The sequence below is a fragment of the Macaca mulatta genome, chromosome 19 (genome assembly GCF_049350105.2).
Source record: "Macaca mulatta isolate MMU2019108-1 chromosome 19, T2T-MMU8v2.0, whole genome shotgun sequence".
Taxonomy (NCBI): Eukaryota; Metazoa; Chordata; class Mammalia; order Primates; family Cercopithecidae; genus Macaca; species Macaca mulatta.
In genome coordinates, this window is record NC_133424.1 from 5,965,080 (window position 1) to 5,989,679 (window position 24,600).

General features: G+C 60.5%; 1 protein-coding gene and 1 long non-coding RNA gene across 37 annotated transcripts in view; one reads left to right on the forward strand and one right to left on the reverse strand.

The window, feature by feature from the left end:
* Window positions 1-24,600, forward strand: part of KDM4B (lysine demethylase 4B) — a 183,979-nt gene that overhangs the window by 136,931 nt on the left and 22,448 nt on the right. For 17 of the 36 annotated variants that reach the window (XR_013408561.1, XR_013408548.1, XR_013408553.1 and 14 more), the window contains 4 exons: window positions 3,712-3,908; window positions 12,215-12,316; window positions 12,746-12,945; window positions 24,129-24,598. Coding sequence is in view for 22 of the 36 variants with exons in the window: in XM_077975995.1 (XP_077832121.1) it covers window positions 3,712-3,908; window positions 12,215-12,316; window positions 12,746-12,945; window positions 24,129-24,598 (969 nt within the window). In the remaining 14 variants the exon portion in view is untranslated. 36 annotated transcript variants of the gene reach the window in all.
* On the reverse strand, window positions 1,197-9,386 carry LOC144337027 (uncharacterized). Its single transcript, XR_013409620.1, has 3 exons — window positions 9,264-9,386; window positions 3,632-4,983; window positions 1,197-3,553 (listed from the first exon to the last, which is right to left on the reverse strand). It is a non-coding gene; the product is annotated as an uncharacterized LOC144337027 (long non-coding RNA).

Here is a 24,600-nt window from a genome sequence, read left to right on the forward strand (position 1 = left end):
TCCCAAGGCCGGGCAACCTGGGGCCGTGACCCGCAGAGAATGCGGCGTATTTGGGAACAAAGACCTTCAGTGGAGAGTGGCGGTGGGACCCTGGCTTCATGCTCCACGTTCCTCACCTGAGTCCCCACCTCCTGGTCTTGGACCACCACCCTGCCTTGGCCAGACTCGCCCAGCTTCGCCCGCAGCTCTCAGGGCGGCCTCACCCATACACACGGCTCTGGTGGCTGCGTGTATCACGCCACATGATGGAACACAGGGCCCTGGGGCGTGCTCAGGCCTTCGGGGGCCGCGCAGACCTCCTCTTGCCCTGTTTGTGCCTGATTTCTCCGTCAGAAACTAATGACACAGCCAGATTCCCCCAGATGGCACCTTCCTTCTCTGTCGCGAGTGCTGACAGAGGACCACCAAGTCAGGGAGCAGGAAATTGTAGCGGGCAGGGCCCGTCCCCTCCAGTCACTCCTGCACAGCCTCGCAGACACGCGTGTCCCAGAGAGTGGGGAGCTAGACAGGGCTGTGGTGAGGACAGTCAGGGGCCTCGCTAATGAATGAAAATAGACAACGAGGTCCGCCCTGCCTGAGGACTCTGTGGTGGGGCTCCCTCCGGCCTGCTCTGAACCCTTCCCAGCCACAGTAGAACAGCCCACGGAAGTCCTCACGTGCCTGGCTCACCCTTTTCGTGGGCACGTGGCTCCCACAGGCGCGCAGCCGATCAGAAGAGGCCGGAGTTGGTGGCTTGCAGTGGGGGCTGGGCATGTTCAGCAGGAGGCTGCTGCTGAGGGGAGCTGGGTCTCCTCACCGGCCCTAGTGGTTTCTCTCCCACGCTGTGGCCCTGCTGAACTGCCCAGCACTTGGAAGTGACCGCCCTGTGTCCTCGATCCACAAGGCCGTGCTTCCCTCCCCGCGACCCACCGGCCTTGCCTCCTTCCTGCTGTTGGCTTCTTGGGTGTCCCAGCTCCCCAGCTCCCTGCAGGGCCACGTGGAGACTCGCAGGAGTGCCCCCAGCCGCCACCTCCTTCCAGGCCAGCCGTGGGCGGGCTGGCACCAGCAGCTTTGTCCTGACAGTGGCGCCAGCCCCCAGGGCAGGGGACGCGTCTCTGGAACCTGGCCAGCCCCGGCCGGGCGAGGGGGCTCAGGCGGGCTCCAGGCCACGGCAGTGTGCTCCATGGAGCGTGTCTGCCTGTCCCCCTCCACGGGTGCACACAGGTGCTTTTTTTAATTACTTAAGGAAAAGCAATTGCAAAGCCGCTCAATACAAATCCCCTAAGCTGCTGTGGATGGGGATGCCGGGGCGGCCGGCGCGGCCAGGAGTGTGAAACGCGGGCACCATCTGTGCTCCTGCCACTCCACGGCCAAATGACACCGTCAGCCTTGCTCTCCCGCGCCATCTTTCATCAAATGAATTGAGTTTGCTGGGAATTGCTTGGCCGTAAATATTCCCTCCTGCTCAGCATGGTTGGGCTCTAACTGTTCCCAAGCCCCTGCTCCTGGATCCAGCAGAAGGTTCCATGGCTCCCTCAGGACTGGGGAAGGTGGGAGGAGGCACGAGCTGCAGGAAATTCCACAGGAAGGTTTCTCCCGTCCCCAACCCCACAGCTTCAGATTTGGGGTCGTAAATAGGTCAGTGTCTCCAAGCAAAGGGCGGGCCACCTGGAAAGGGTTGTCAGGGCAAGGGAATAGTCGCGTTGAATGAAGTCTTTCCCTTCCCATTTCCTTCATCCCGTGGAGCATGGGTGGTGACAGCAAGACAGCCACTCGAAACGGAAGAGTGTCTCGTGATGTTTGGAAATGGGCTTCTCCTTTGCGTGTTTGATGGAGAGGCAGAAAGTTCTCCGCGGGCTTCTGAGGCTGAGATGAGGGTTGGCAGAGGTGGGGGCAGTCTGTGTCTGGCATGTGGTCCCTGAGCTGCCTCTCCCCAGCAGGAGACGAGGGCTGTGCCCGCTTCAGAGGGGGGGCCCGTGCCTCTGCCCCCCACCCTCCGAGCTTCTGCATGGCCCTCCCCCATGCCTGTGGAGACTCCCAGGCATACTTTGTCCCCTAGAGTCTAGACCAGGAGCTTCCAAACTGCAGCCCGTGGGTCAACTCTGGCCCTGGCCTGTGTTTGTCAATAGTTTTATTAACACACAACCACGTGCATGCATTTGCCCATCATCTGTGAAGCTTTTGAGGCATGGTGGCAGAGTTTCTCGAAGCTGAAAACACTTAGCATTTGGGCCTGTGTGACACTGTTTGCCAGCCCTGCCCTTTCCCCCTTCCTCTCGAGGCTGGTGTTTTTCCAGCCCCATCGGAGCGGGTAAGCGGCAGACCAGAGCTTCCTGGCCACCTCCTGGGATCTGCGTGCCAGGGTGGGAATTGCCACTTGGGCATCTGGGTTCATGCCTTGTAGAAACAGGGTCTCCCTGTGTTGCCCTGTTCATGCCTTCTGGGGCCTGGCTTCTCTGGCCCCAAGTCCCTGAAATGTTGAGTGTCACCAGGTCACCTGCAGAACATCCCTCACAGTGCCCCGTGTGACCAAAGTGATGCAGCAGCAGAGCCACCAGGAACAGTGACCTGGGAAGGGCTGAGGGCATGAGAGCGGCGGGTCTGCCCGGGAGGCAGCCAGAGGGGACCTCAGCTCATCCTTGCCACTCGCTTGAGGTTCCCAGACACAAGGGCTGCAGGAAATTCCTATTGGGTGTTTGCTCAATTCCCACAAGACCCCAGGCAAGCCGGCTGCAGCACGTGGCATGTTCATGTCCTTTCATAGCCACTAAGTCCCTGAGCCTCCCAGACCCTCAGTGTGTTCTCCATTAACATTGGCGTCCCTCCAGCCCTGCAAGCTGGCGGCAGTCAGGTGAGGTGTGCGGGAGCCTGTGGGCCACCATTGCCCTCGTGAGGCCTCCTGAGGAGGGGCCATTGTCACATTCCGGGATTCCTGTCGCTTCTCTCAGCTCTTTGGGGACTGCCATCATTTCCCCTCTTCCCAGCCCTCTTGGAACAATTGCTGTTATAAAATACTCCGTATCCATTGTTACCTACCTGGGAGCAACCGCATCTTGACAGGAGGGAGATTTTTGCCTGAACCAACAGGAGGCATCTGAATCTCAGCCTCGCTGGTCTCTGGACAACTGTGCATGGGGTGGTGCCCAGCCCTGAACCTCAGGCCCCTCATCGAGTCGTGCGCCCAGCCCCCATTTCTCTTGGGTGTTTGCTCAGTGGCCATTACAACTCCATGGAGGCAAACCAGGGACTCACAATTGGGGGACGCCATTTCCTGACTTGTAATAGAAGTTCTAGAAACAGACCTGGAGTGGTGGTGCACACCTGTAATCCCAAGGCTTTGGAAGGCTGAGGCAGGAGGATCACTTGAACCCAGGAGTTCAATACTAGCCTGAACAACATAGCGAGACCCCATCTCTAAAAAGTCTAAGAATTAGCCAGACGTGTTGGTGGGTTCCTGTAGTCCCAGCTACGTAGGAGGCTGAGGCGGGAGGATCGCTTGAGCCTGAGAGGTTGAGGCTGCAGTGAGCCATGATTGCACCACTGTGCTCCAGCCTGGGTGACAGTGAGACCCTGTCTTGAAAAGAAAAATGTTCTAGAAGCGGAAAGCTCAGCGGTGGGATGGGGTGTGGGAGGCCCGGGCTGTGGGCCCTACCTGCTCTGGAGTGGGGTGTGTGGAGCCAGCCGTCCAGGTGCGGTGCAGGGAGGGGCTCAGGTGCCTGTCTCCTGCCACAGTGCACGTGCCGGAAGGACATGGTCAAGATCTCCATGGACGTGTTCGTGCGCATCCTGCAGCCCGAGCGCTACGAGCTGTGGAAGCAGGGCAAGGACCTCACGGTGCTGGACCACACGCGGCCCACGGCACTCACCAGCCCCGAGCTGAGCTCCTGGAGCGCGTCCCGGGCCTCGCTGAAGGCCAAGCTCCTCCGCAGGTGAGTTGCCAAGGGGCTGCCGCGTGACTGGCCCAGCATGACGGAGGGTGGCCCTGCCGGGTGGCCCAGGCCCCTTCCCACCGGCAGGGACTCCAGGCTGTGTCCCGCTCCTCTCTTTCTTCCTATTCCCACCCCGCCTCCTCTTTCGTTCTCCTCCTCCTGTTCTGTCTGTTTCTCCTCGAGTCTGAGACAGTGTTTTCTCGAGGCCTCGCCTTGCTGGGGTGGGTGGGCCCAGCTCCGGTGGGCAGTGTCTGTGCCGTTCACACGCGCGGGCTCCCCATACTCCCTGTCACGTCCCCACCAGGAGGCTGACCCTCAGCATGGCATGCTTCCAGGCCCCATGCCACTGCCTCAGCAGAGTCACCAGGCCACATGGTTCCCTGTCCCTCTCACGGCGTTTCTGCTGTTGGGCTCCTTAGGCCCCTCCCTGGCACTGAGAGCAGGCGGGTCCCGTGCAAGGACTCACATGGCATTGGGTGGGCTGCAGAGCCCCTGCCCTTCCGTGTCTGCGGTTGCTCCTTCGGTGTAAAGGTGCTGCTTGGATTTGAGATCGTGGAGAGGATTGCAGAAGGCTGGCCCCTGGCATGACCCTGGATGCCCTCCTCCCACTCAGAACCCCTTTCTGCGCATCGGTGTCTCCCCTGCCGCACAGACCCTCCAGCCAGGTGTCTGGTGTCCGCCTGGAGGAGAGGGCAGAGCGTCTGCAGTCTCTTGGCTTCCGACTGCAAGAGGCCGTGGGGACACGGAGGCAGGTCCCAGCCAAGGAGGAGGTCCACTTCATGCCCAGAGTGAAGACGAGTGCTGGCCTCCCTGGTCCCCACTCTGGGAAGCGTCCAGGCTTCCAGGCTCTGAGCTGCTCTCAGCACAATTGTCAACAGATCTCACTGCTGTTTGGTGCCCAAGAAACATTCAGGGAGCCCCTGAGCACGAGCTGGAGCCGGGAGGGACGGCACGGAGTGGGCTCAGCCGACTGCTCCTGGGAAGGGCCGGAGAGCAAACGTTTGTGACTTGGCAGCTTTGCAGGCCAGACCTCCTGTGTCTCGATGTCTCGACTCCTCATGGCATCTCAAGACCCCTGCAGATGATAGACAGAGAAGAAATGTGCGGGGCTGTGTCCATGAAGCTTTGTTTACAGACCCTGAAATCCGGATCTCATGATTTTCACATGCTACCAAATATTATAATTTTTCTGTTTTGAGCCACTTAAAAATGTGAATATTGGCCAGGCACACTCACACCTGTAATCTCTGCGCTTTGGAGGCCAAGGAAGATGGATTGCTTGAGTCCAGGGGTTTGAGACCAGCTTGGGCAACATATTGAGACCCCATCTCTAAACAAAATTTAAAAATTAGCCGGGTGCGGTGGTGTGCTCCTGTGGTCCCAGCTACTCAGGAGGCTGAGACGGGAAGATCACTCGAGCCCAGGAGGTGGAGGCTGCAGCGAACTGAGATCATACCACTGCACTCCAGCCTGAATGACAGAGCAAGACCTTGTCTCTCCGGGAAAAAAAAAAAACCTGTAAACACTGTTCATACCTTGTGGGCCGTACCCAGACTAGCTGCTGCCAGGTCTGGTCTTTGGGCCTACAGTGGTGGCCCTGGTGTGGGGGCAGCCTCCCCCTTCGCTTTGAGCAGTGGCCTTCGTTCTGTAGCCATCCAGTCACTGCTGGCTTGATCTCATCCCAGCTGGCGATGGATGGTGCCCACTTGAGACCCCGCCACTGAGCACCAAGGTTGGGGGCGGGCTCAGCCTTGGCCCCCACCACACTCTGAAGAAACAGGCCTTGGAACTGGTTTCTGAAAAGTCACTCCTGGTCCAGTAACTTCTCCTCTAACTGGGCACCTTCTTTTTTAGCATGTGCATCTGTTTGTGAGTCTGGGACTCCTGGGTGGTCTGGGCATCTGCCTGGGCCTCCTCTGTCTTCCCCGCCCCGCGGCCTGTCTCGGAGAATGTTCCCTCCGCCCTGAGTGTTTTTGCAGCCCCTCCTGACAGCCCCGAGGTGAAGCTCTCTCTTCTGCTCTTGTGATCTGTCCTTTTGATTTCCTGCCGCCTGCTGCTCCTCGTGAAGAGCCGCCTCCTGGGGAGGCCACTCCAGGCGGCCACACCGGCACAGAGCTCGTGCACCCAGCTCCCAGGCCCAGCCGGATGCGCTATTTGCATAATGGTTAATTGATTGTGGCTCAGGCTAATTGGTCAACAGAGCGGATTGCCAGTAAACCGACACCATGCTCCAGGAGTGGAATGGGACTAGAGGCCGTCTAAATTGCCAGCCAGGAGGAGATGCAGAAGCCACAGCGCTCACCGCTGCTTGGAACTGTCTTTGCACGCAGGAAGTGGACCCCCAGAACCAGCCCTTGCGCGGCCTGGCCTCCCTGCCCCAGCCGCGCCCTCGCTCGCTCGTAGTCACGACCTGCTCCCCCCAGGAGCCCCCTCCCGCCCTCTCCCGTGCACTGCCATCCTGGGGGCTGCCTTCCCCCAGCAGCGAGCCTGGATAACAAATGAAGGCAGCTTCCCAAGGATGTAGTTTTCTTTAAAGCCTTCAGTATGTAAAACAAGGCTGATGCGCTTTTTTTTTTTTTTTTTTTTTTAGTCATGGGGGGTGCTTTTCTCTGGAGAGGCGGATGGGTGACTCACGTTTCAGAGCCCAAGCTGCCCCTCCCGCCCCCGGGGAGGTGGTCGGTTCTCCCCTGAGCAGTGCTCTCTCCACATGGCCTGCCTTCTCCCCTGACCCAGGCTCCCTCCCTGAGGGCGTATCTTGGGGCCAGGGCAGCCCTGTCTGAGCATCTGTAGCTCAGGCTGGATCGGGAGACACGGTGGACTGACTGGCTCTGTCTCCCAGACAAGGGGCTTGTGGACACAGGCTGGATCCTTCTCTGGTGGGGGGAGCATCCTGGGCCCTGCAGGGTGCTGAGCAGCGTCCCTGGCCTCCACCCACTCCATGCCAGGAGCACACCCCAAGTCGTGACAACCACAGATATCCCCAGACGTCGCCCAGTTCCGCGGGTGGGAACCCCTGCCCTAGACCACGGGACGGCATCAGGGTGGGCGCCATGCCCTCGCCCCAGTGCAGTCCAGCCTTCCCTGCCCTCAGCGTGGCTGTGGGATGACCCCATGTGTTTACCAGGTGCCCCGTGGGGTGCGGATGGTTCGGCACAGCAGCCTGAGCTCAGAGGACATGGCTTGCTCCCCGCCCGCCACCTTACACGGGGCTCTTCCGGAGCTAAATCTTGTCGGGCGAGCGTTGGGGGCTGTTTGTATTCTTCCCCTGATGGATGGGTCGCCTAAAACGGCAGCCTGGCTCCTGGCGGGTGTCCTCGGCCTCCCCACGCCTTGTGTTGCTGTGCGTTCCTGCGGCTTGCCTGAGCCGGAGCCCTCACAGTGCTCTCTGGCACCCACGCGGCGCTCCTCCATGCAGACTCTTTCCACGCGAGAAGCGCCATGTACACATGCTCCAGCATGTACGCGCTCCCTGCAGGACATCTGTGCACCCGCCTCACCACAGCCTCCCTGGCCCACTGCTGCTCTGTGAGCCCGGCTGGGCCCAGGCCTCGTCTCCCCTACCCCTCCGAGCTCCGTGCTCCCTGTCCCCTCCAGCTCTGCCTTGGCCTGTCGCCCCCGCAGCAGTGCAGGACACCACCATGCCTCCGGCCCCGACTCCCGCCAGGGCTGGCGCACCCCAGCTGCGTTCCTGAGCCCCCCCCACCAACAGGGACCTCAGCCCTCAGGGACAGAACCTCACAAGCACAGGGACCTGCCAGCCCCTGCAGGGAGCATGCAGCCTCAGGGACTCACTCACTGTCTCCTGTCTCTTTCCTAGAGCTGCTGTTCATTTTCTCAAAGGTGAAATTCCTCAGCACAGCGTCTAGTCTTGGGGGCGGGGAGCACTGGGCCACTTGGGGGCAGGGGGTGGGGGGCGGCTCTGAGGGCTCAGTCTGGGGCCAACCTCCCAGCCATCCCTAAGCCTGGGGCCAGGGCTGGGGCAGCCCCAGTCCTCCCCGCCCTGTGAGAAGCCCTGAGCCAGCGCGGCACTGAGAGCTGACGGTCCCACTCTGGCTGCTGCAGGTGGCCCGTGTTACTGGGTGACAGGGCCGGAGGCCGTCCACCCCGCCTCCTGCCATACAAGCTGCAAAGGACACCTGCTTCCACCTTGGAAATATTAGTGCAGTTTTCTGAACTACGTCCCGACATTTGGCTCATAGGAATGAGCCCAGGGGCGTCCAGTTAAGCCTGGCAGGCTAAGTGCTTATTTATCTCCACTCTCTCCTGAAACGCCCCTGAAACGCCACAGAGTGAAGTGCAGAGAACAGGAGGGGGGGCAGTGGCAGCTGAGCATGTCTACAGGCTTTGAAAAGCAGGGAAGGGTGGGCAGGAGACCTCCTGGGCCAGCTACCAGGAGGACAGCCAGCAGGGAGCGGCTGGTCTGCACCACGGGACCGCAGAAAGACACAGTGGGCAGACGTGGGCAGCTCCTGGGGGGCTGCAGGGGGAACGCACCACGGGGCTGCAGAAAAACAGCAGGCAGACATGGCAGCTCCTGGGGGGCTGGAGGGATGCGGGGATAACCAGCAGAAGGCAGTGGGTGGCTCTGGGCAGGAGGGAAGCGCCTCCCTGAGGTTGGCAGTGGGGCCCAGCTGCCAGCCTTACGTCCCCCCACCCCCAAGGCCAGAAGAGACAATAGAGGGGGTGGGGTCCTCTCCCAGAGAACAAAGGGGCCCAGTGGAGCAAAGCCACAGATGCGGATACTGGGGCTCCCCTAAAGTCACAGTCTCCTGCCCTCAGCAGCCCCTGCCACTGCCTTCACCAGGCCCATCTCACACACGGCTTGTCACCGTGCACAGAGGGATCAACGGCCAGGGGGCCCAACACATTGGAGGCCACGCTCCCATGACAAAGCAGGGCCTGCACAGCGAAGAAGGGAAGAGCTCCGAGGAAGGAGGATGCAGTGAGCGTGGGGCCCTGGAGCGGCCCGGGATTTTGCATTATGGAAGAAGAGCCATTGCTGTGAAGAAGAAACGTTCCAGGAACGAGTGACTCTCGGATGTTACCATCTAGAGGAGAGAAGCGCCCTGGTGGATTGGGAGGCTCTTGAAGAAGCCCCTCCCACAGCACAGATGGACCGACAGAGCTGGAAGATATGAAGGATCAGGAAGTCAGAGGCATAGTCCAGGAAATCTAGCCCCTGATAGGTGTTTCAGAAAAAAAGAAACTTTGCATTTCCAGGTTTAAAAGTCCGGAAAGTCCACCCAAGAATGGAAATTACCCAAACGACAACACATCGCTGTGAAATTTTACAACTCCTGGATTAAACAAAGGCCCTGAAAGCTTCCAGAGCAAACAGATCACTAAACAGCTTACCAGACTGGGGCTGGGCATGGTAGCTCACGCCTGTGATCCCAGCACTGTGGGAGGCCAAGGCAGGAGGATCTCTTGAGGCCAAGAGTTCGAGGTCAGCCTGGGCAACATAGCTAGACCCTGTCTCTACAAAAAAAAAAAAGAACAGGAGACCCTATTAGCATTGGATCTACAATCATAATGCCATAAACTAAAAGACAAAAGAAAAAGGCCTTTAAAAGTCAGAAGAGGAATAATTCTCCCCAAATCTTTCACCCAGCCAAATTGTCAAGAAATGTGTGAGGAGAATAAGGATCTTTTTAGACACACAGAGTCTCGTGTTCCATCTCCTTTCTCAGGAAGCTGCTGCAGGATGTGCTCCAGCTAAACAAGGATGTAAACCAAGGAAGCCATGGGATTGAGGAAACAAGATCTAACCCAGGAGAGTCAAGGGGAGTCTCAAGATCATGGGAGAAGGAACCAAGACCCCTAGGGTGTCATGGAGAGAAGGGGACACCCTGCACAGGAGACCACAGCAGGAATTTAAGAGCAACGGCAGGGAGCTCAGAGATACCAAGGAAGCTAGGTGTTCCTGAGGCTAGTTCCAGACCCCTGTTTGGGGGGTTGGGGAATGCGGCCTGAGTTGCTCTGTGGCTCATGGATGCACAATGTTTATGGGGCATAAAAGCGTACACGTGGAATTTGGCTGCAGCGGAAGACAGTGGCAGGTGCAGGGAGAGAAGGGGACGGTCATGGAGGCGAGCAAGGACGGCCACACCCTCAGCACCTGTGCCGGGAGCCAGACCCAGAAATAAGCACTGGGTGCAGAAACACGCGAAAGGGGATGAAGGTGTCAGGGTCAGGAAGAGGCGTGCCTTTAGGACCCCACAGATGCCCCAAGTGATGGATGCCTCTCTGCCGTGGGCTGTGCCCCCCTTGCTGTGTCTGTGTATTGAGCCCTACCCAGTTCCATGTAGTGTGGGACCCAGAGGTCTCAGCCTGGCACCGCGCAGGTAGGAAAGGGCTGGGCTGCAAGGATGAGGCCCCAGAGCTCTGGTTGGACACCAGGACAGTCCTGGGCCATCTGGGGCAGACACAGTAAGGCTTCAAGGCTGTGGGGGTGCACCTGGAAGGCTGTAGCAGGGGAGGGCCATGGTCAGAAGCGACCTCTAGGGTGGGTTTTCAGGGTGGGAGTGGAGGGAGGGACTGCAGTGGGTGGGAGAAGGGGCTATGGAGCTGGAGGCCGCCAAGGCCAGGTGAGTGGAGTAGGAGGGCACCCTTCTGCTGGTGTTGTCTGGGACCAGGGCGGGTCCACTGTAGGATCCTGGCCCTGCAGCCCTGGGGCATTCCCAGACCAGGAGGGCAGCCCACCTTGGGATGACAGTGGTTACAAGAGCCAGTTGCACCCAGTGCCAATCTGAAGCTTCCTATTCCTGAGCCTGCTATCTCCACATGGGGCAGGCACCCAGCATTTCCCCAGCCCTCAAGTGGAGCCTGAGGCTGCCTGCCCGGAGCCGTCCTTGGGCTGCTGTTGTGGAGAACGTTCTCTGGAGGGCAGGGGCAGCTCCCGTGTCCCCCACCCACCTCCTGCTTCCTGTGTTAGTGACTCTGGCCCCACGCCCGCCCCTGCCTGCCTCCCGCCCCCGCCCGGCCGCCCCACAGCGACCTTGTGTGCACCATGCTGTGTGATGCCATGCCTCTGGGCCACCCGCTTTCTGCCTTGAGTCATTGTGGTGGGCCATGCTGCAGACGTCGGGGAGCACTGATTCTAGCGAGTTAGGCAGCTGAGGAGCAAGCAGGGCTGGCAGTGACTAGTGTTCTAGGAAGGCTTCCTGGAGGAGGCGCCCCAGAAGCCAGCATGGAGCACAGGGCGGGCAGAGTGGCTGGGAGCAGCGGTGGGCAGGGGTCAGGTCCGAGTGTCCTGAGGGAGCATGGGCTGCTGCTGGCCCATGTGACAGCCTGGCTCAGGCAGAGGCGAGGAGGTCCTGGTGACAGAAGCCCCGCCAGCGGGCCCACCCCACCCCCGTCAGATGAACCTGCCCCACCCTGGTGACCACTTGGTCCTTGGAGGGGCAGCTGCCACAGGGACCCCTGTGGGATTGAGGTGACCAAGTCTGAGCCCACAGGAACAGGGGACACGGGAAGCACTCAGAAGCCGCAGCCGGCATTGGTAATTGTCCTGGAAACACTGGCGCTCCCAGCTCTGCCTGGCTGCTGGCGGGCTTGACGCGGCTGGCTCTCAACTGGGAAGGGGAGAAAGGCCTCCGGCGGGCCGGGCTGTGCAGCCTCAAGCTCATGGCCTAGTGAGGCCCCTGGCCAGGCCAGGGCTTAGGGCAGCTGCAGGGGGTGGGCCTGGAGGAGGTGTAGACATCACACGCCCAGGGGAGGCGCCAGGCCTCGGCTTCTCTGCACTCCTGGCTTCTGCCTGAGCTCCCTGGGAGCCACCCCCTCCGCATCTCCAAAAACTTTTGCTTCCTTCCTGGAAAGGCCCTGGAGGTCCCCGGGGGAACCTGGTGCGAGGCCCTGGCCGCTCAGCTGCAGGTTCACCCGGCTGTCGCTTTTCCTCCTTCCTTTTTCAGCCCCCTTCTCTCTCATTTCTAAGAAGTGCTAGCTCAGCCAAGTTTGTAAGCCTTGGGCTGAATCTCTCACTTGGGGCTGGTGTGCAGGGACCGGGACCTCCCTGATGTACCCCGGGATTGTGGGTGTCCAGGCTGGGCATACAGGATGCGCCTCCTCTTGGCCAACGCCTGCCCTGTGAGCAGATCCTGGGCTCGGGGTGCAGAGGAGGCCCTGGCAGACCCTGGGGCGTGGGCACAGGTCAGAGCAGCAGAGTGTGAGCTGGGGCTCCCATGCGCCTCAAAGGCTGCAGAGAGAGGACCCAGGGAGTCGGGGACAGAGCCAGGTGCCCAGGACCTGGCGTCCTGGGGGGTTGAGCAGAAGTCCTAGAGAAAAAACCCGTGAAATTTACATTCTAGACAAATTAGTCTGAAAGAAAACAGACACTGGAAAAAGACTGAGGAGGAGAGGAAACCAAGTCTAGAAAGGAAGAAAGAGCAGACCAAAAGGCCGGGGCTGTCGTAAGTGTCTTTTTCGTTCCGTTTGTCGTCTAGGCATTTTCCATGAGCTGCTGTTTCCCTCGGAGCTCACACTCCGTGTCTCTGTCCCGTGGCACACACGGCTCTTGCCGCCCCGTCCCGCCCGTCATCCCACCTGGTGTCAGTCGGCTTCCCATCTCCAGCTGTCATCAGCGTCCCCTGCTTGACACCGTCCCCACCGTGTCCATTGCCCCGTCTCCCTTCGGTCTCTCCTCCCAATACAGCTCCTGCCCTGCAAGAGCAGAACCCCACGCAGGGTTCCCTTTACCCCTGGCCTCCAGCCAGGAGGCTCCTGCTCGTCGGGCACTCTTCTGGGGGTGGGCGGGGGCTGCGCGCTGCCAGACAGAGTGCACAGACCGAGGGCTCTTCCTCCCTGGTCTCCCCTCCTGCCTGATAAACCTCCCTCTCCAGGTCTCACCGGAAACGGAGCCAGCCCAAGAAGCCCAAGCCCGAAGACCCCAAGTCCCCCGGGGAGGGTACGGCTGGGGCGACGCTCCTGGAGGAGGCTGGGGGCAGCGTGAAGGAGGAGGCCGGGCCAGAGGCTGACCCCGAGGAGGAGGAGGAGGAGCCGCAGCCACTACCACACGGCCGGGAGGCCGAGGGCGCAGAAGGTCAGTCCCTGCCAGCCCAGGCCTGGCACCTCTGCTTTCCTACCCCCAGTGGGCATCTCCTAGAAGGAACCAGTACCTGCTGCAGCCAGAGTCCCCGCTTTGTAAGAATCCCATTCAGTGGCTTTCTTGCCAGGGTGGGGCATTTCGTGAAAATAGACATTGTGAGGTGGAGGCCGTAAAAAAAGTGCCTGCTCCCCCAGAATTGAGAAGAGTAGTTACCAGAGGCCAGGCGCAGTGGCTCCCACCTGTAATCCTAGCACTTTGGGAAGCCAAGGTGGGAGGATCACTTGAGTCCAGGAGTTTGAGACCTGTCTCTACTTAGGATTAAAAAAAAATTAACCAGGCTTGGTGGCTTACACCTATAGTCCCAGCTACTTGGGAAGCTGAGGTGGGAGGTTGAGGCTGCAGTGAGCCGTGCTTGCACCACTGCACTCCAACCTGGGCAACAGAGCAAGACCCAGTATCACACACACACACACAAAATAATAATAATAATAAAATAAAAGACCAGGATGCTGTATGTGGCCCAGATGCTGGAACGTGCCTGCAGCGGCCGTGGCCACTTCTGAGCAGAGGGCCGGTCCTGACCCGTGAGCGGGTCTCCCACCTGCCCTCAGGCCTCCCAACTCTCCTGGGGCTGGTAAGACGGGGAAGCTGCCTTCCCACAGGAGTGTGAACCAGCAGTTGTGAACGGGGTGTGGGGGGCCGGGTGGCAGTCTCAGAAACATTCCCTTCTCCAGGGGGAGCTTTTGGCTGTGGAACTCCCACCTGTGAGTGTATAAAGGTTCCTGTTTCAGGGTTGACAGCATTTTGTTTCCGGTGACTGGGTTTTATCTTCTCAGTTTAGCGCTTTAGCTGCTTGGGAGTCTGCGCAAAGTGGCTGTTCCCAGCTGGGGCTCCCTGCTGGGAGCCCTTCCCTCTTCCCACCCTTCCGGGCGCCGTGCAGGGAGCAGGTGTGTGGGGTGTGCCAGCCAGCCTGCCTCCTACCAAGGGCTACCCCCTGCTGTGGTGCCTGAGGCCCAGGTCATGGGGGCCACATTTGCCGGAGGGTCCTAGTCCTCAGTTTCCCTCTGTATGAGCCCAGCACGACCTGGTCTGCCTCTGAGGTGTCAGGTCTCCAGGACGTGCTGTGCCCAAGGTGAATATTGGCCTTGGAACATGGCAAGAGGCCCAACCATGGTGCCATTCAGCAGACGTGAGGCCCCTCCCACCTGCCAGGGGCAGCCGTGGGGCACCTGATCTGTAACGATGGGGTCGTGGCCCTTGCAGTGCTCCAGGAGGCAGGCACACCCCTGCCCTCCCCATATACATGGGGCAGGTATTGAGGGTCACAGCTGGCCAGTGGCTGTGGGCCTGAGGCAAGAAAAGTGAGCATCCCTGGGGGAGAGAGCAGAGGCCGGGGGTGAGTTTGCTCCTGACATGCCACTCACTCAGTGGGGCATGTGGGCTCTGTGTCTGTTCAGCACGCCTCAGGAGGGTCTGCTGGCCTAGAGAGGCAAGACGAGGAAAGCAAAGGCATCGTGGGTAGAAAGGAAAAGCACAGCTGTCGTGGCACTGTTCGCATGTAGCGACCATTCTCTACTGAGAAGCAGCAAGCAAGTCTACAGGCGGAGCCACACGGTGACTCGGGGATCGAGCAGAGCTGCCGGAGATGAGCGACGGGCACAGAAACCCGATCGCGCCTCTCATCTGCGAGCTGCTCACAGCAAGCACGGCTCCCAGAGATACCCCTTATGGTGCTACCAAACAGAGATAATGGATCTTGGAATAAACCTAATCAAAAAAATGATCTTTATGGAGAAAATTAGAGACTTTTTTTGGAAATAAGAAAGAATTGCTAAATAAACAGAAGAGTGTACCAGGTGTTAGGAGAGCTCCTGAGCAGACAGCTGACGGCTCCCCCCACATTCTCTGCAGGTTCAGTGCAGCCCCATTTGGGATCCCAGCAGGGTTTGCCGATTTAAACGCAGACAGATGAAAGCCCAAGGCCTGTCAAGAGGCCAGGGCCGCCCTTCCAGAAGGCAGGGCTTGCCACAGAGCTTGCAGGACCCAAGCAAAGATGGCAAAGGGTCTAGGAATAGGAATCCCAGAGCAGTGGACGTGGTGTGAGACCTGGAGTCCCCTCCTTCCCCCTGTCCACGCTGCCACCTCTGTGAGCGCCCTGTGGCTGCTGAAATGAATGACCACGACCTTGGTGGCATAAAACTACACACACTCCTTCTCTCACAGCGCTGGAGGTCAGCAGCCTGACACAGGCCTCACTGGGCTAAAATGCTGTGGGCAGGGCTGCTTCCTCCTGGGGGCTCCAGGGAAGAACATGTGTCCTGCCTTTCTCAGTGTCTAGAGGCGCCCACATCCCTCGGTTCAGGGCCCCTTCCTCCCGCTTCACAGCCACAGTGCAGCCTCTTCCGGTCTCTCTCTGACTCTTACCTTCCTATCTCCTACCCGGGGAGGACCCTGGGTCCCTGTGTCACCCGGATGCTCTCCTGTGTCAGGGTCCTTCACTCAGTCCCACCTGAATGTTCCTTCTGCCACGGGAGGGGACAGATTCCCAGGCTCCAGGGATGAGGATGCAGACGCCTTTGGGGTCATTCCTCTGCCTGCCACATGCCTAGGCATTTCTGTCTAAAGAGAACCGGCAAACTGGAAACACAAAGCAGGAAAGTATCTTTATAACCCAAAGCTAAGTGATTGTTTATGAAAAAGCACAAACCAGAAAAATAAAGATGGACAAATTCAGTGACTCTCAAATACACTGCTGCGAGGATGAACCTTAAGAAAAATGAGAAGACAAGCCGATAGGTAGGGAAGATACTTGCCACCCGTCACCGACCAAGAGCAGATAAGCATGCCTGAGGACCAGGAGGGGCTCAGCCCCCCAAGAGAGAGGGCTCAGAGGAGGAGACCCCTGAGGCTGACGAGCCCAGCCTGCCCTGGGAAGCACTGAGGAGATGCTGCTGTGTGCTCCTCGGACCACCAGAGGTGAAAACTCCCACCGTGCCCAGCCCTGGAAGCCGGTGCAGCAGGCAGCCCAGTCCCCTGCTGCCTGGGACCTGCATGAGTCCAGCTGCATTGGAGATGGACCTGGCCTCATCCAGAGAAGTGGAGCATTTGCAAACTGCACACCCAGAGCTTCCCTTGGGGCACATTTCCTGGAGAGACCCTTGCCAGCGGCGGGCACTAGGACTGTGCAGACACAGGAACAGGCAAACTAACCAACCTCCATCGATGGAGAGGGACGGGGAATCAGCACCGCCTCATGCCCTCGTCTGCCCCGCAGGCATGAGGGCTGGAGGCCGCTGCTCCGCGCCCCGTGGCGCTCAGACATGACCTTGCGTGGCACAGGGCTTCTCATATGCTATGCTCCGTTTGTTTAAAGCCCACAGATGGGGCGGCTGAGATGACTGAAATGTACAGTCTCACACCTGTGGAAGCAGGAAGCTCACAGTCCAGGTGTCAGCCAGGCTGGCCCGTTCCGAGGACCCAGGAGGATCTGTCCCGGGCCCCTGTCCTGGGCTTGGAGGCGGCACCGTCGCGTTCCGGTGGTGTTCTCCCGAGTGTGTCTGCCCAGACTCCCCCCTTCCTAAGGACACCGGCCACGCTGAGCCCGGCCCGCCCCGAGGGCCTCATAACTCATTGTGTCTGCAGTGATGCCCTTCCCAAACAAGGCGGCATCCCAGGTCCAGAGGCTAGGACTGCAACCCCATTCACCAGCACAGGGCGAGGGGCTGCCTGTGGGGCGGGGGCAGGCACAGGTGCCCATTTGTGCTGTCATTCTGCAGGGCCTGTGTCTATGCTGCAGGTCCGCTGGGGTCTGGGAAATCCTCAGAAATAATGCAGACTCCAGCAGGCAAGCCGGGCGCCTGAGCGTGGGCCGTGCTCGCAGAGGATGAGTCCCTGGGCTGGCTGCGGTAGCAAAAGGCCTCGTGTCTTCTGAGCAGGAGTCTGCGTTTGATTCTGGAGACTGTGAGCCCCAGGCGAGGTCGGCAGGGGAGTGGGGGATGGGTGCAGTTCAGGGTCTGTTCCAAGGGGGACTGTGGGATGTCCCTGGAGGGACCGGCACGGGACAGGGGGATGGCTGAGCCATGACCGTTCTCCGTGTTGGGAGCTGCATGGGCCACCTTGAGCTTGGGCCTTGTGAAAGTGCCTTTCTCATGGGTCAGAACGTGCTGGGGGCTGTGCGTGGTCTCACAGGACAGGGGTGAAAACAAGTGGGCAGAGAAAGATCCAGGCTTGGGTTTGGGGACCTGGGCCCACCCAAACCCGTCGGTTAACTGCCCATGCGACCCTGAGCTGGGACACTGCCTTGATGGGCCTTTCAGGAGGGCAGAGACGAGAGAACACACATCCTCCCCAGGCCAGCGCAGTGTCGGGAAATGAGGCAGGCTGCTGCCGCCACTGCCATCTGTGGGTTTGGGCAGCGAGGAAAGTGGCCCAGTCCTGGGGAGGCTTCTACAGAGTGGAGGTGGCTGGTCAGAGTCTGGCCTGGGTTCTCAGTGGGGCCTCCTGGGAGGGGTCGCAAGGATCCCCGGTACCACGGGTGTCTTCCTCCCTCTTGAGCAGACTCCAGGGGCTGGCCAGCCTCAGGCTGGAGGAAGGGCGGCCACCACCTTCTGCGACTTGGTTTACCCAACTGGCTAGCAAAGGACTGTGGCTTTGCTTCTTTTCTTTTTCTTTTGAGATAGTTTCACTCTGTCACCCAGGCTGGAGTGTGGTGACGCGATGTTGGCTCATGCAACCTCCACCTCCCAGGTTCAAACGATTCTCCTGCCTCAGCCTCCCAAGTAGCTGGGATTACAGGCACCCGCCACCATGCCCTGCTAATTTTTATATTTTTAGTACGGACAGGGTTTTACCATGTCGGTCAGAATGGTCTCCAACTCCTGACCTTAGGTGATCCACCCACCTCATCCTCCCAAAGTGCTGGGATTACAGGCCTCAGCCACTATGCCCAGCCTTCTTTTCTTTTCTTTTCTTTTCTTTTCTTTTTTTTTTGAAACCGAGTCTTGCTCTGTCACCCAGGTTGGAGGGCAGTGGTGCAGCCATGGCTCACTGCAGCCTTAAGTTTCCTGGGCTCAAGCACTTCTCCCACCTCAGCCTCCTGAGTAGCTGGGACTGTGGACGTGCACCACAACTCTGCTCATTTTTCAAAATTCTTAGTAGACATGAGGTCTCGCTATGTTGCCCAAGCTGCTCCCGAACTCCTGGGCTCCACCTCAGCCTCCCGAAGTGCTGGGATTACAGGTATGAGCCACTGTGGCCAGCTCTCTTTTAATTAATGTGATTTATTTACTAATCTGCCCAAGCCTACCGACGAGACAGCCACACCCTTCCCAGCCCTGGCCTTACCTGTTCTCACTTGGGCCTCACCGTGGCCTTGGCCCCCGAGAGACTCCGGTTCAGGGAGCTGGTTCGCCTCTGGTCTCCCCTCCCCATGGGTGGTCCTGGCTGGATGGGCGGCTTTCCCTCCCCGACTTGCCCGCTGGAGAGAAGCCTGCGCCACGTGGGAGGGAGTGGAAACCAATGCCCCATCTAGCCGCCTGGTGTAGGCGAGGCCCTGGCCTGGCCACTCACCATCCTGCTTAAAGATGTACAGGGCAACTCACCCCTCCCAAGATTTCCGGGGGTCCACACACCCTGTGCAGTGGTCACAGTGCCTGGTGCATCTCTGAGGCCTGTGGCTTCCACGGGTCCCTGAAGGGATCAACCCCCTACAGAAAGGCCAGGGACCAGCGAAGAGGGTTAGGGGCCACCTTGGTGCCATGTCAGGGTCTCTGCCCAGGGAGGGCTCAGGGCTGGCGCTCACCCCCCCACCCACCAACCTACCTGGACACCCTTATCTCTGTTCCACAACAGAGACTCCTTCTGAGGAGGACCCACTCTGGCAAGGGCGGGTGTTTTCTTGGACACAGCCCTTCTCCCAGGAGCCCGCAGTCCCAGGAACCTCTGGACAGGAGATTTATCTCGAGAGAGCCTCACAGATGCATATTCACAGTCAGGGGCGCCACAGGAAATGCATGCCACAGGGATGCGTGAAAGATTTCCTAAAGCGGTTTCTGGTCCCCCTTGAATGCCAGTTTCACGCCCCTAAAAGCTATGATGCTGAGGCACTTTTCAGGGCCTAGCAGTGGGGTGTGGGGTTCCATGGTTTCATATGGAACAAGCTGGGAAAGGGCCAGCACCTCTCGCTCATGGGGCCGGGAGTCATCAGCGTCGGGGAGGAAGCCCCTCGGGAGGAGAGGGGCCTGAGGCACAGTTGGGAGGCTGCTTCCCAGTGGCCGCTGGCGTCCCCTACCCCATTCTTACTGGCTGCTTTGAGGTCTGGGAAGAGCGGCCGCCCTATTGCCCAGCCCTAGGAGGGACTAGCAGCCCCACCAGCCAGCGCTGACTCCAGAGCCAAGCAGAAGGCAGGAAGGTGGCCTCGTCCACCTCTCCTGAGCCTGTGGGGAGGCCCCGCCTCCTGGAAGGCGGCCTGCAGTGCAGGACACACAGGGTCGGGGGGGCAGAGCCAAGATAGGGACCCAGGAGGGCTGGCACAGTGCTGTCCTGCCTCCCAGAGGGTGGAGAAGCTGCGGTGAGCACAGCAGCCAGCCCCCAGCCCCCAGCCCTTCCCCTCCCCTCGCCCTGGAGTGCCGCTCTCAGGAGAGGCTTCGTGGCTGGCGACTGGCTTTAGGACACGGCAAGCAAAGGCCGCCATGTCCTCCGTCTGGAGAGCGGCCCCAGCTCACAGTGAGGGGCTGCGAGCTCAGCCCGGGGATCCCCCAGTACATTCCAGCTGGGCCTCGGGGACCGTCAGGCACACCCGGCTGTAGGTTCAGCATGGGAGGGTGGCGGTGTTGGAGGGGGTGGTCAGAGAGCCCCTGAGACCAGGGCTGGCTTGGCCCAGGCATGGCGGCCAAGCACAAAACTTGAGGGAGGGCTCCGGAAGCCAGGCCTCCCTGGGCTGGTGGCTTGATTTCCGCAGCCTTGGGGCAGGGACTGAGCGGTGTCCTTGCAAATGAGTGGTTTCTTGCCTCCTCCTCCACAGGGCAGCCTGGGCCTCCGGGCCTGTCTTGGGGTTTGCTGGAGGCTCTGGTGGAAACCCAGGTGCTGAGGAGAAGTGACCCCAGTGCCCCAGGCAGGCTAGTGAGCCCTGATGGTGGGGGTTCTGCTGTGACACCTTCCCTCTCCCCTAAAAAGAGTGCTAGCAGGTACTCAGCTGGCTGCCCTCAGGGGTCCTGGGCAGGTTCTCAGCTGGCTGCCCTCAGGGGCCTGGGCAGGTCCTCAGCTGGCTGCCCTCGGGGGGCCTGGGCGGGTTCTCAGCTGGCTGCCCTCGGGGGGCCTGGGCGGGTCCTCAGCTGGCTGCCCTTGGGGGCCTGGGTGGGTTCTCAGCTGGCTGCCCTCGGGGGCCTGGGCGTACCCTGGGCCCCATCTGTACCATGGTCCCTGCTCCCCTCCCTCAGGCCGGGCAGGTGAGGGGTGTGCCAAGGCCTCTGTGGAGTGTGGTCCCCGGGGCAAGGACAGCCCGAGGAATGGCTGCGCAGTGTGCTGCCGTCTTTTGGTGTCCGTCCTGGTCTTGGGCGTCTCCCTCTAACAGGGTCCCCAGTGTGTCTGCCGGGGCTTCACAGAGCCTGGGAGCCAACGGGGAAAGGGCTGGAAACTTGTTATTGCAAGTTTGAGAATTCAGGGCGCCAGCAGGCGCGGGCTGTGTGTGGAGTGCCATGAGGCTGCCGGCATTGTCATTCACTGCTGTCTCCAGTTAGGGGATGGGGTGGCACCCATCAGCCGGGCACCCGAGGCTCAAATTATGTCCTCCTTTGTCTCCCATGCCTGGTCCCTCTGGGAGACAGAACTAGGCAGCCGGCCGGGGAGGGCTGTGGGGAAGCGGGACTTGGGGCCATCCCTGTCCTTGGAGGAGGAGGGAGAGAGCCCTACAGTGTGGCCCTTGGTGAGAGGACGCCCTTGGGAGGCCTAGGGGCTGATGTTGGCCTCAGCTGCCACCCAGCCTTGCCTCCCAAGCAGAACCAGGGCCTGGGGCGGTCTTACCAGTCGCCGCTCAGGTCCCAGGAGGCCCCGTGGGTGGGGGCAGGATGCCAGCCCCTTAGAGAGGTGGGGACTCCCCAGGGACCCTCCGAGCAGACACCTGTGGTCTCATGTGAGGACAGCCTGGCTCTGTGTTCTTGGCCCCACAGCCCTGGCTGGCGTCCCCTATGCGTGGAGCTGTCTGTTGTGTGTGAGGACAGCCCAGTTCTGCGTCCCTGGCCCCCACAGCCCTGGCTGGCGTCCCATGTGCGTGGAGCTGCCTGTTGTGTGTGAGGGGTGGGTGGGTGGGGGTGCCGGGCGGGGGCTCTGATGAGTGTTTCCTCATTGCCTCCTTCCCCACTTCCTCATGTGTGCACTGAGCAGCCCTGCAGCTGGAGGCCATGAGGTTGTGTCCTGGAGTCTTCCTCCCTCTCCTGAGACCATCGATGCCCCAGGTGGGGCCCTCCTGGGCCAGATCCCATGCCAGCCCCCACCCCTGGAGTTGAACCCGACCGGGTGGCCCTGGCTCAGGAAGCCGGCCCAGCCGTGGGGGAGCCTGAGTCCCAGTCCCCGGTGAGCCTGGATGGGCACCGCAGCCTGCAGTGTGGAAGGCAGATCAGATCTGAGTGAGGCTGGGCAGGCGCTATCATGGGCGAAGGAATATTGGATTTCCTTAGGGGAACAAAGCTGTTTGTCCTCAAGTGCCTTTGACACTCGCAGGACGGTGGCTTTCCTGACAGGTGCGCAGGGTGAGGCGTGCAGCCTCTGCAGTCAGCCGGGGCTCCTCCAGCTTCCTGTGGTGAAGCTTCCAGCCCTGGTGAAGGAGCCCTCCCCTCTGCATCTCCATGCCATGCCTCCACGCCCAGCCTGCCAGGGAGGGGTGTCTCCCCTCTGGCATCCGCAGAGGAAAAAGTGTTTCTTCCCACGCCAGCCTGTCTGCCGTGTCCACTGTTGACCTCCCCTGGCCAGATAACAGTGGAGGGGCCAGTTACCAGTGGAGGGGGTCAGATAACAGTGAGGGGCCCAGATACCAGCGGAGGGGAAGACTGGAGGGGAAGACCGCACTCCCCACAAGGCCAGGCTGGTGGTGTTCCAGGCTCCCCTGCCGGGGTGGAGGTCAGGGAGGAGCCTGGCCAGTGTCCCCAATGCCCCAGAATGCTCAGGACTAGCAGGGGTGGGGGCCAGGGCAGTGGCAGGGGCTGCCTTCGCCTTATGGCTGCTTGCCTGTCCCTCTTGGTGGGCGTGTGCCTGCCAAGGACACCGTGGGCGGTCCCCGAAGCCTGAAGCTGGAGCTGGGGTGGGTGTGGGGAGGAGAGCTGGAGCAGGGAGGGCAGGGCCGCCTCCATCCCTGGGGGAGGCTGTGGGCTGGGGGCCCCTCGTGAGAGTGGGTGGGGCAGTGTGACTTCCTCCTGGCTGCAGGGTCTGCTGGGGGAGGGTCCTCACTTGACCCTTCCTGGGGTCAGCGTGGGTCAAGGGTTAAGCGTCATTCCCGGCCCTTGGCAGCCTCGTCACTGAGGCTCTCAGCACTTACCGCTGGTCCTGGCATCTTGGACTGTGGAACTGGGGACAGCGTGTGGTGGGTTTTATAGCAAGTAGTAAGATGTGGGCGCTGTGCTCCAAACCAGAACCCGTTAAGTGCCACATGGTCAACAGTTTAGTGTGCAGAGACGAATTTCCTTCCCTTGATTTCTCCTTTTTTTTCCAGCCTGTTGGGGGAGGTGGAGGTGGTGAAATGTTAGCAGAGTGACCAGTTCATCCTGGTCTGCTTGGGGCCTTCCAGTTTTAGCACTGAGAGCCCCACAGCCTGAGAATCCCTTGACACCAGCCACTGTCCCTCTTCACAGAGTGTCCGAGAGCCCTGGGGCCCAGAGACACACAGATGGGGCCTGAGCCCCTGTCCCCCTTCTCCAGATGGAGCAGGCAGGGCCCTGGGGCTCCAGGGCTCACAGTGTTCTGGGGTCCACAGTGCGCTCTGCAGCCAGGCTGGTCTTCCTTGAGGACAGGGCTCCGAGGTGCCATGCCACAACTTACCCTGAGCGCAGTGGCCCTCAGAGGGATCGCCCCAGCACAAGCTTCCCACAGCCCGACACAGAGCCCCGCTGGGCCGGGCCCTCCCGGGGACTCCAGGGCAGAAAGCTTTCCCAGCATCTAGAGGCCCCTGCATCCCTCAGCTCAGGTCCCTTCCTTTCCCTTCACAAGCACAGTGCAGCCTGTTCTAGGCTCTCTCTCACTCTCACCCTCCCGCCTCATCTTGTGGGGGCCCTGTGAGGACTTTGGGTCTCCTGGATCATCCAGGATCACCTCCCATTTCACTCAGTCCCACCCACAGAGTCCCCTCTGCCAGAGTCCCCCATGTCCCTCTGTCATGTCCTGCATCCACATATCTGGGAGAGTTGGGACCCGCACGCCTCTGGGGCACTGTGATTCAGCCAGCCAGGCTGCCCATCCCAGTTTTATTTGCTTTACTCACACCCATCCTGGCCCCAAAATAAAATGCCACCAAAGACATATGTCACCTGGCCCCTCCCCGTCATCTGTCAGGAAATGTCCCCAGTGCTGGCCCCGGGGAGTTCCACACAGAAGGGTGTCGGGCCCTGCAGGCCCGTCTGACGCTCCTGGTCCGCTCACGTGACCGCCGGGTTGAGGTTCATTAAGATTTTGTGCGTTGTTCAAGGTTTTACTTCTGTCAGAAGCAAAACCCTTACCGTTTCCACATCAACAGAAGAAACGTAAACAATTCAGATACTCGAGAACACAAAAAGTGCTTCTCCCACACCCCCACCCGGGGAAGTGCCACTTGGCGCGGCCCACCCAGGTGGGAGCCCGGAAGACAGAGCAGCCTCCTCTGGGTGGGTTTGGTGATGCGTCTCCTCACCTGCCGTGACCCCAGAAGGCACCTAGAGCAACACCTGGTGGGTCCTCACAGGCCTTGGCGGGCGAGTGCTGCTGCTGCGCCTGCGTTCTGGGGAGACCGAGGCCCTGGGGGTGCCTGGCCTGGTGCCCCTGCGGCAATCTGAGGTGGCCCAAAGCCTGTGTTCTCTGCCCCCGCCATGCTCGTGTGGTCTCTCTGGGCTGGAAAGGGCCCTTGACCATCCCAGCCAAGGTTGGGGGATTTCTGGGGAGTGCGGGACCAGCACCTGAGCCCAGGTTCTCCTCCCTGACCGCCTCTCCTCTCCCCACAGAGGATGGGAGGGGCAAGCTGCGACCAACCAAGGCCAAGAACGAGCGGAAGAAGAAGAGCTTCGGCCCGCTGCCCCCACAGCTGCCGACCCCGCCTGCTCACTTCCCCTCGGAGGAGGCGCTGTGGCTGCCATCCTCACTGGAGCCCGCGGTGCTGGGCCCGGGCCCTTCGGCCATGGAGGAGAACCCCCTGCCGGCGCCCCTCAACGTCGTGCCCCCTGAGGTGCCCAGTGAGGAGCTAGAGGCCAAGCCTCGGCCCATCATCCCCATGCTGTACGTGGTGCCGCGGCCCGGCAAGGCAGCCTTCAACCAGGAGCACATGTCCTGCCAGCAGGCCTTTGAGCACTTTGCCCAGAAGGGCCCGACCTGGAAGGAGCCAGCCTCCCCCATGGAGCTGATGGGGCCAGAAGACGGTGGAGCCAGCAGTGGGGCTGGTCGCGTGGAGACCAAAGTCCGGGCCGGAGAGGGGCAGGT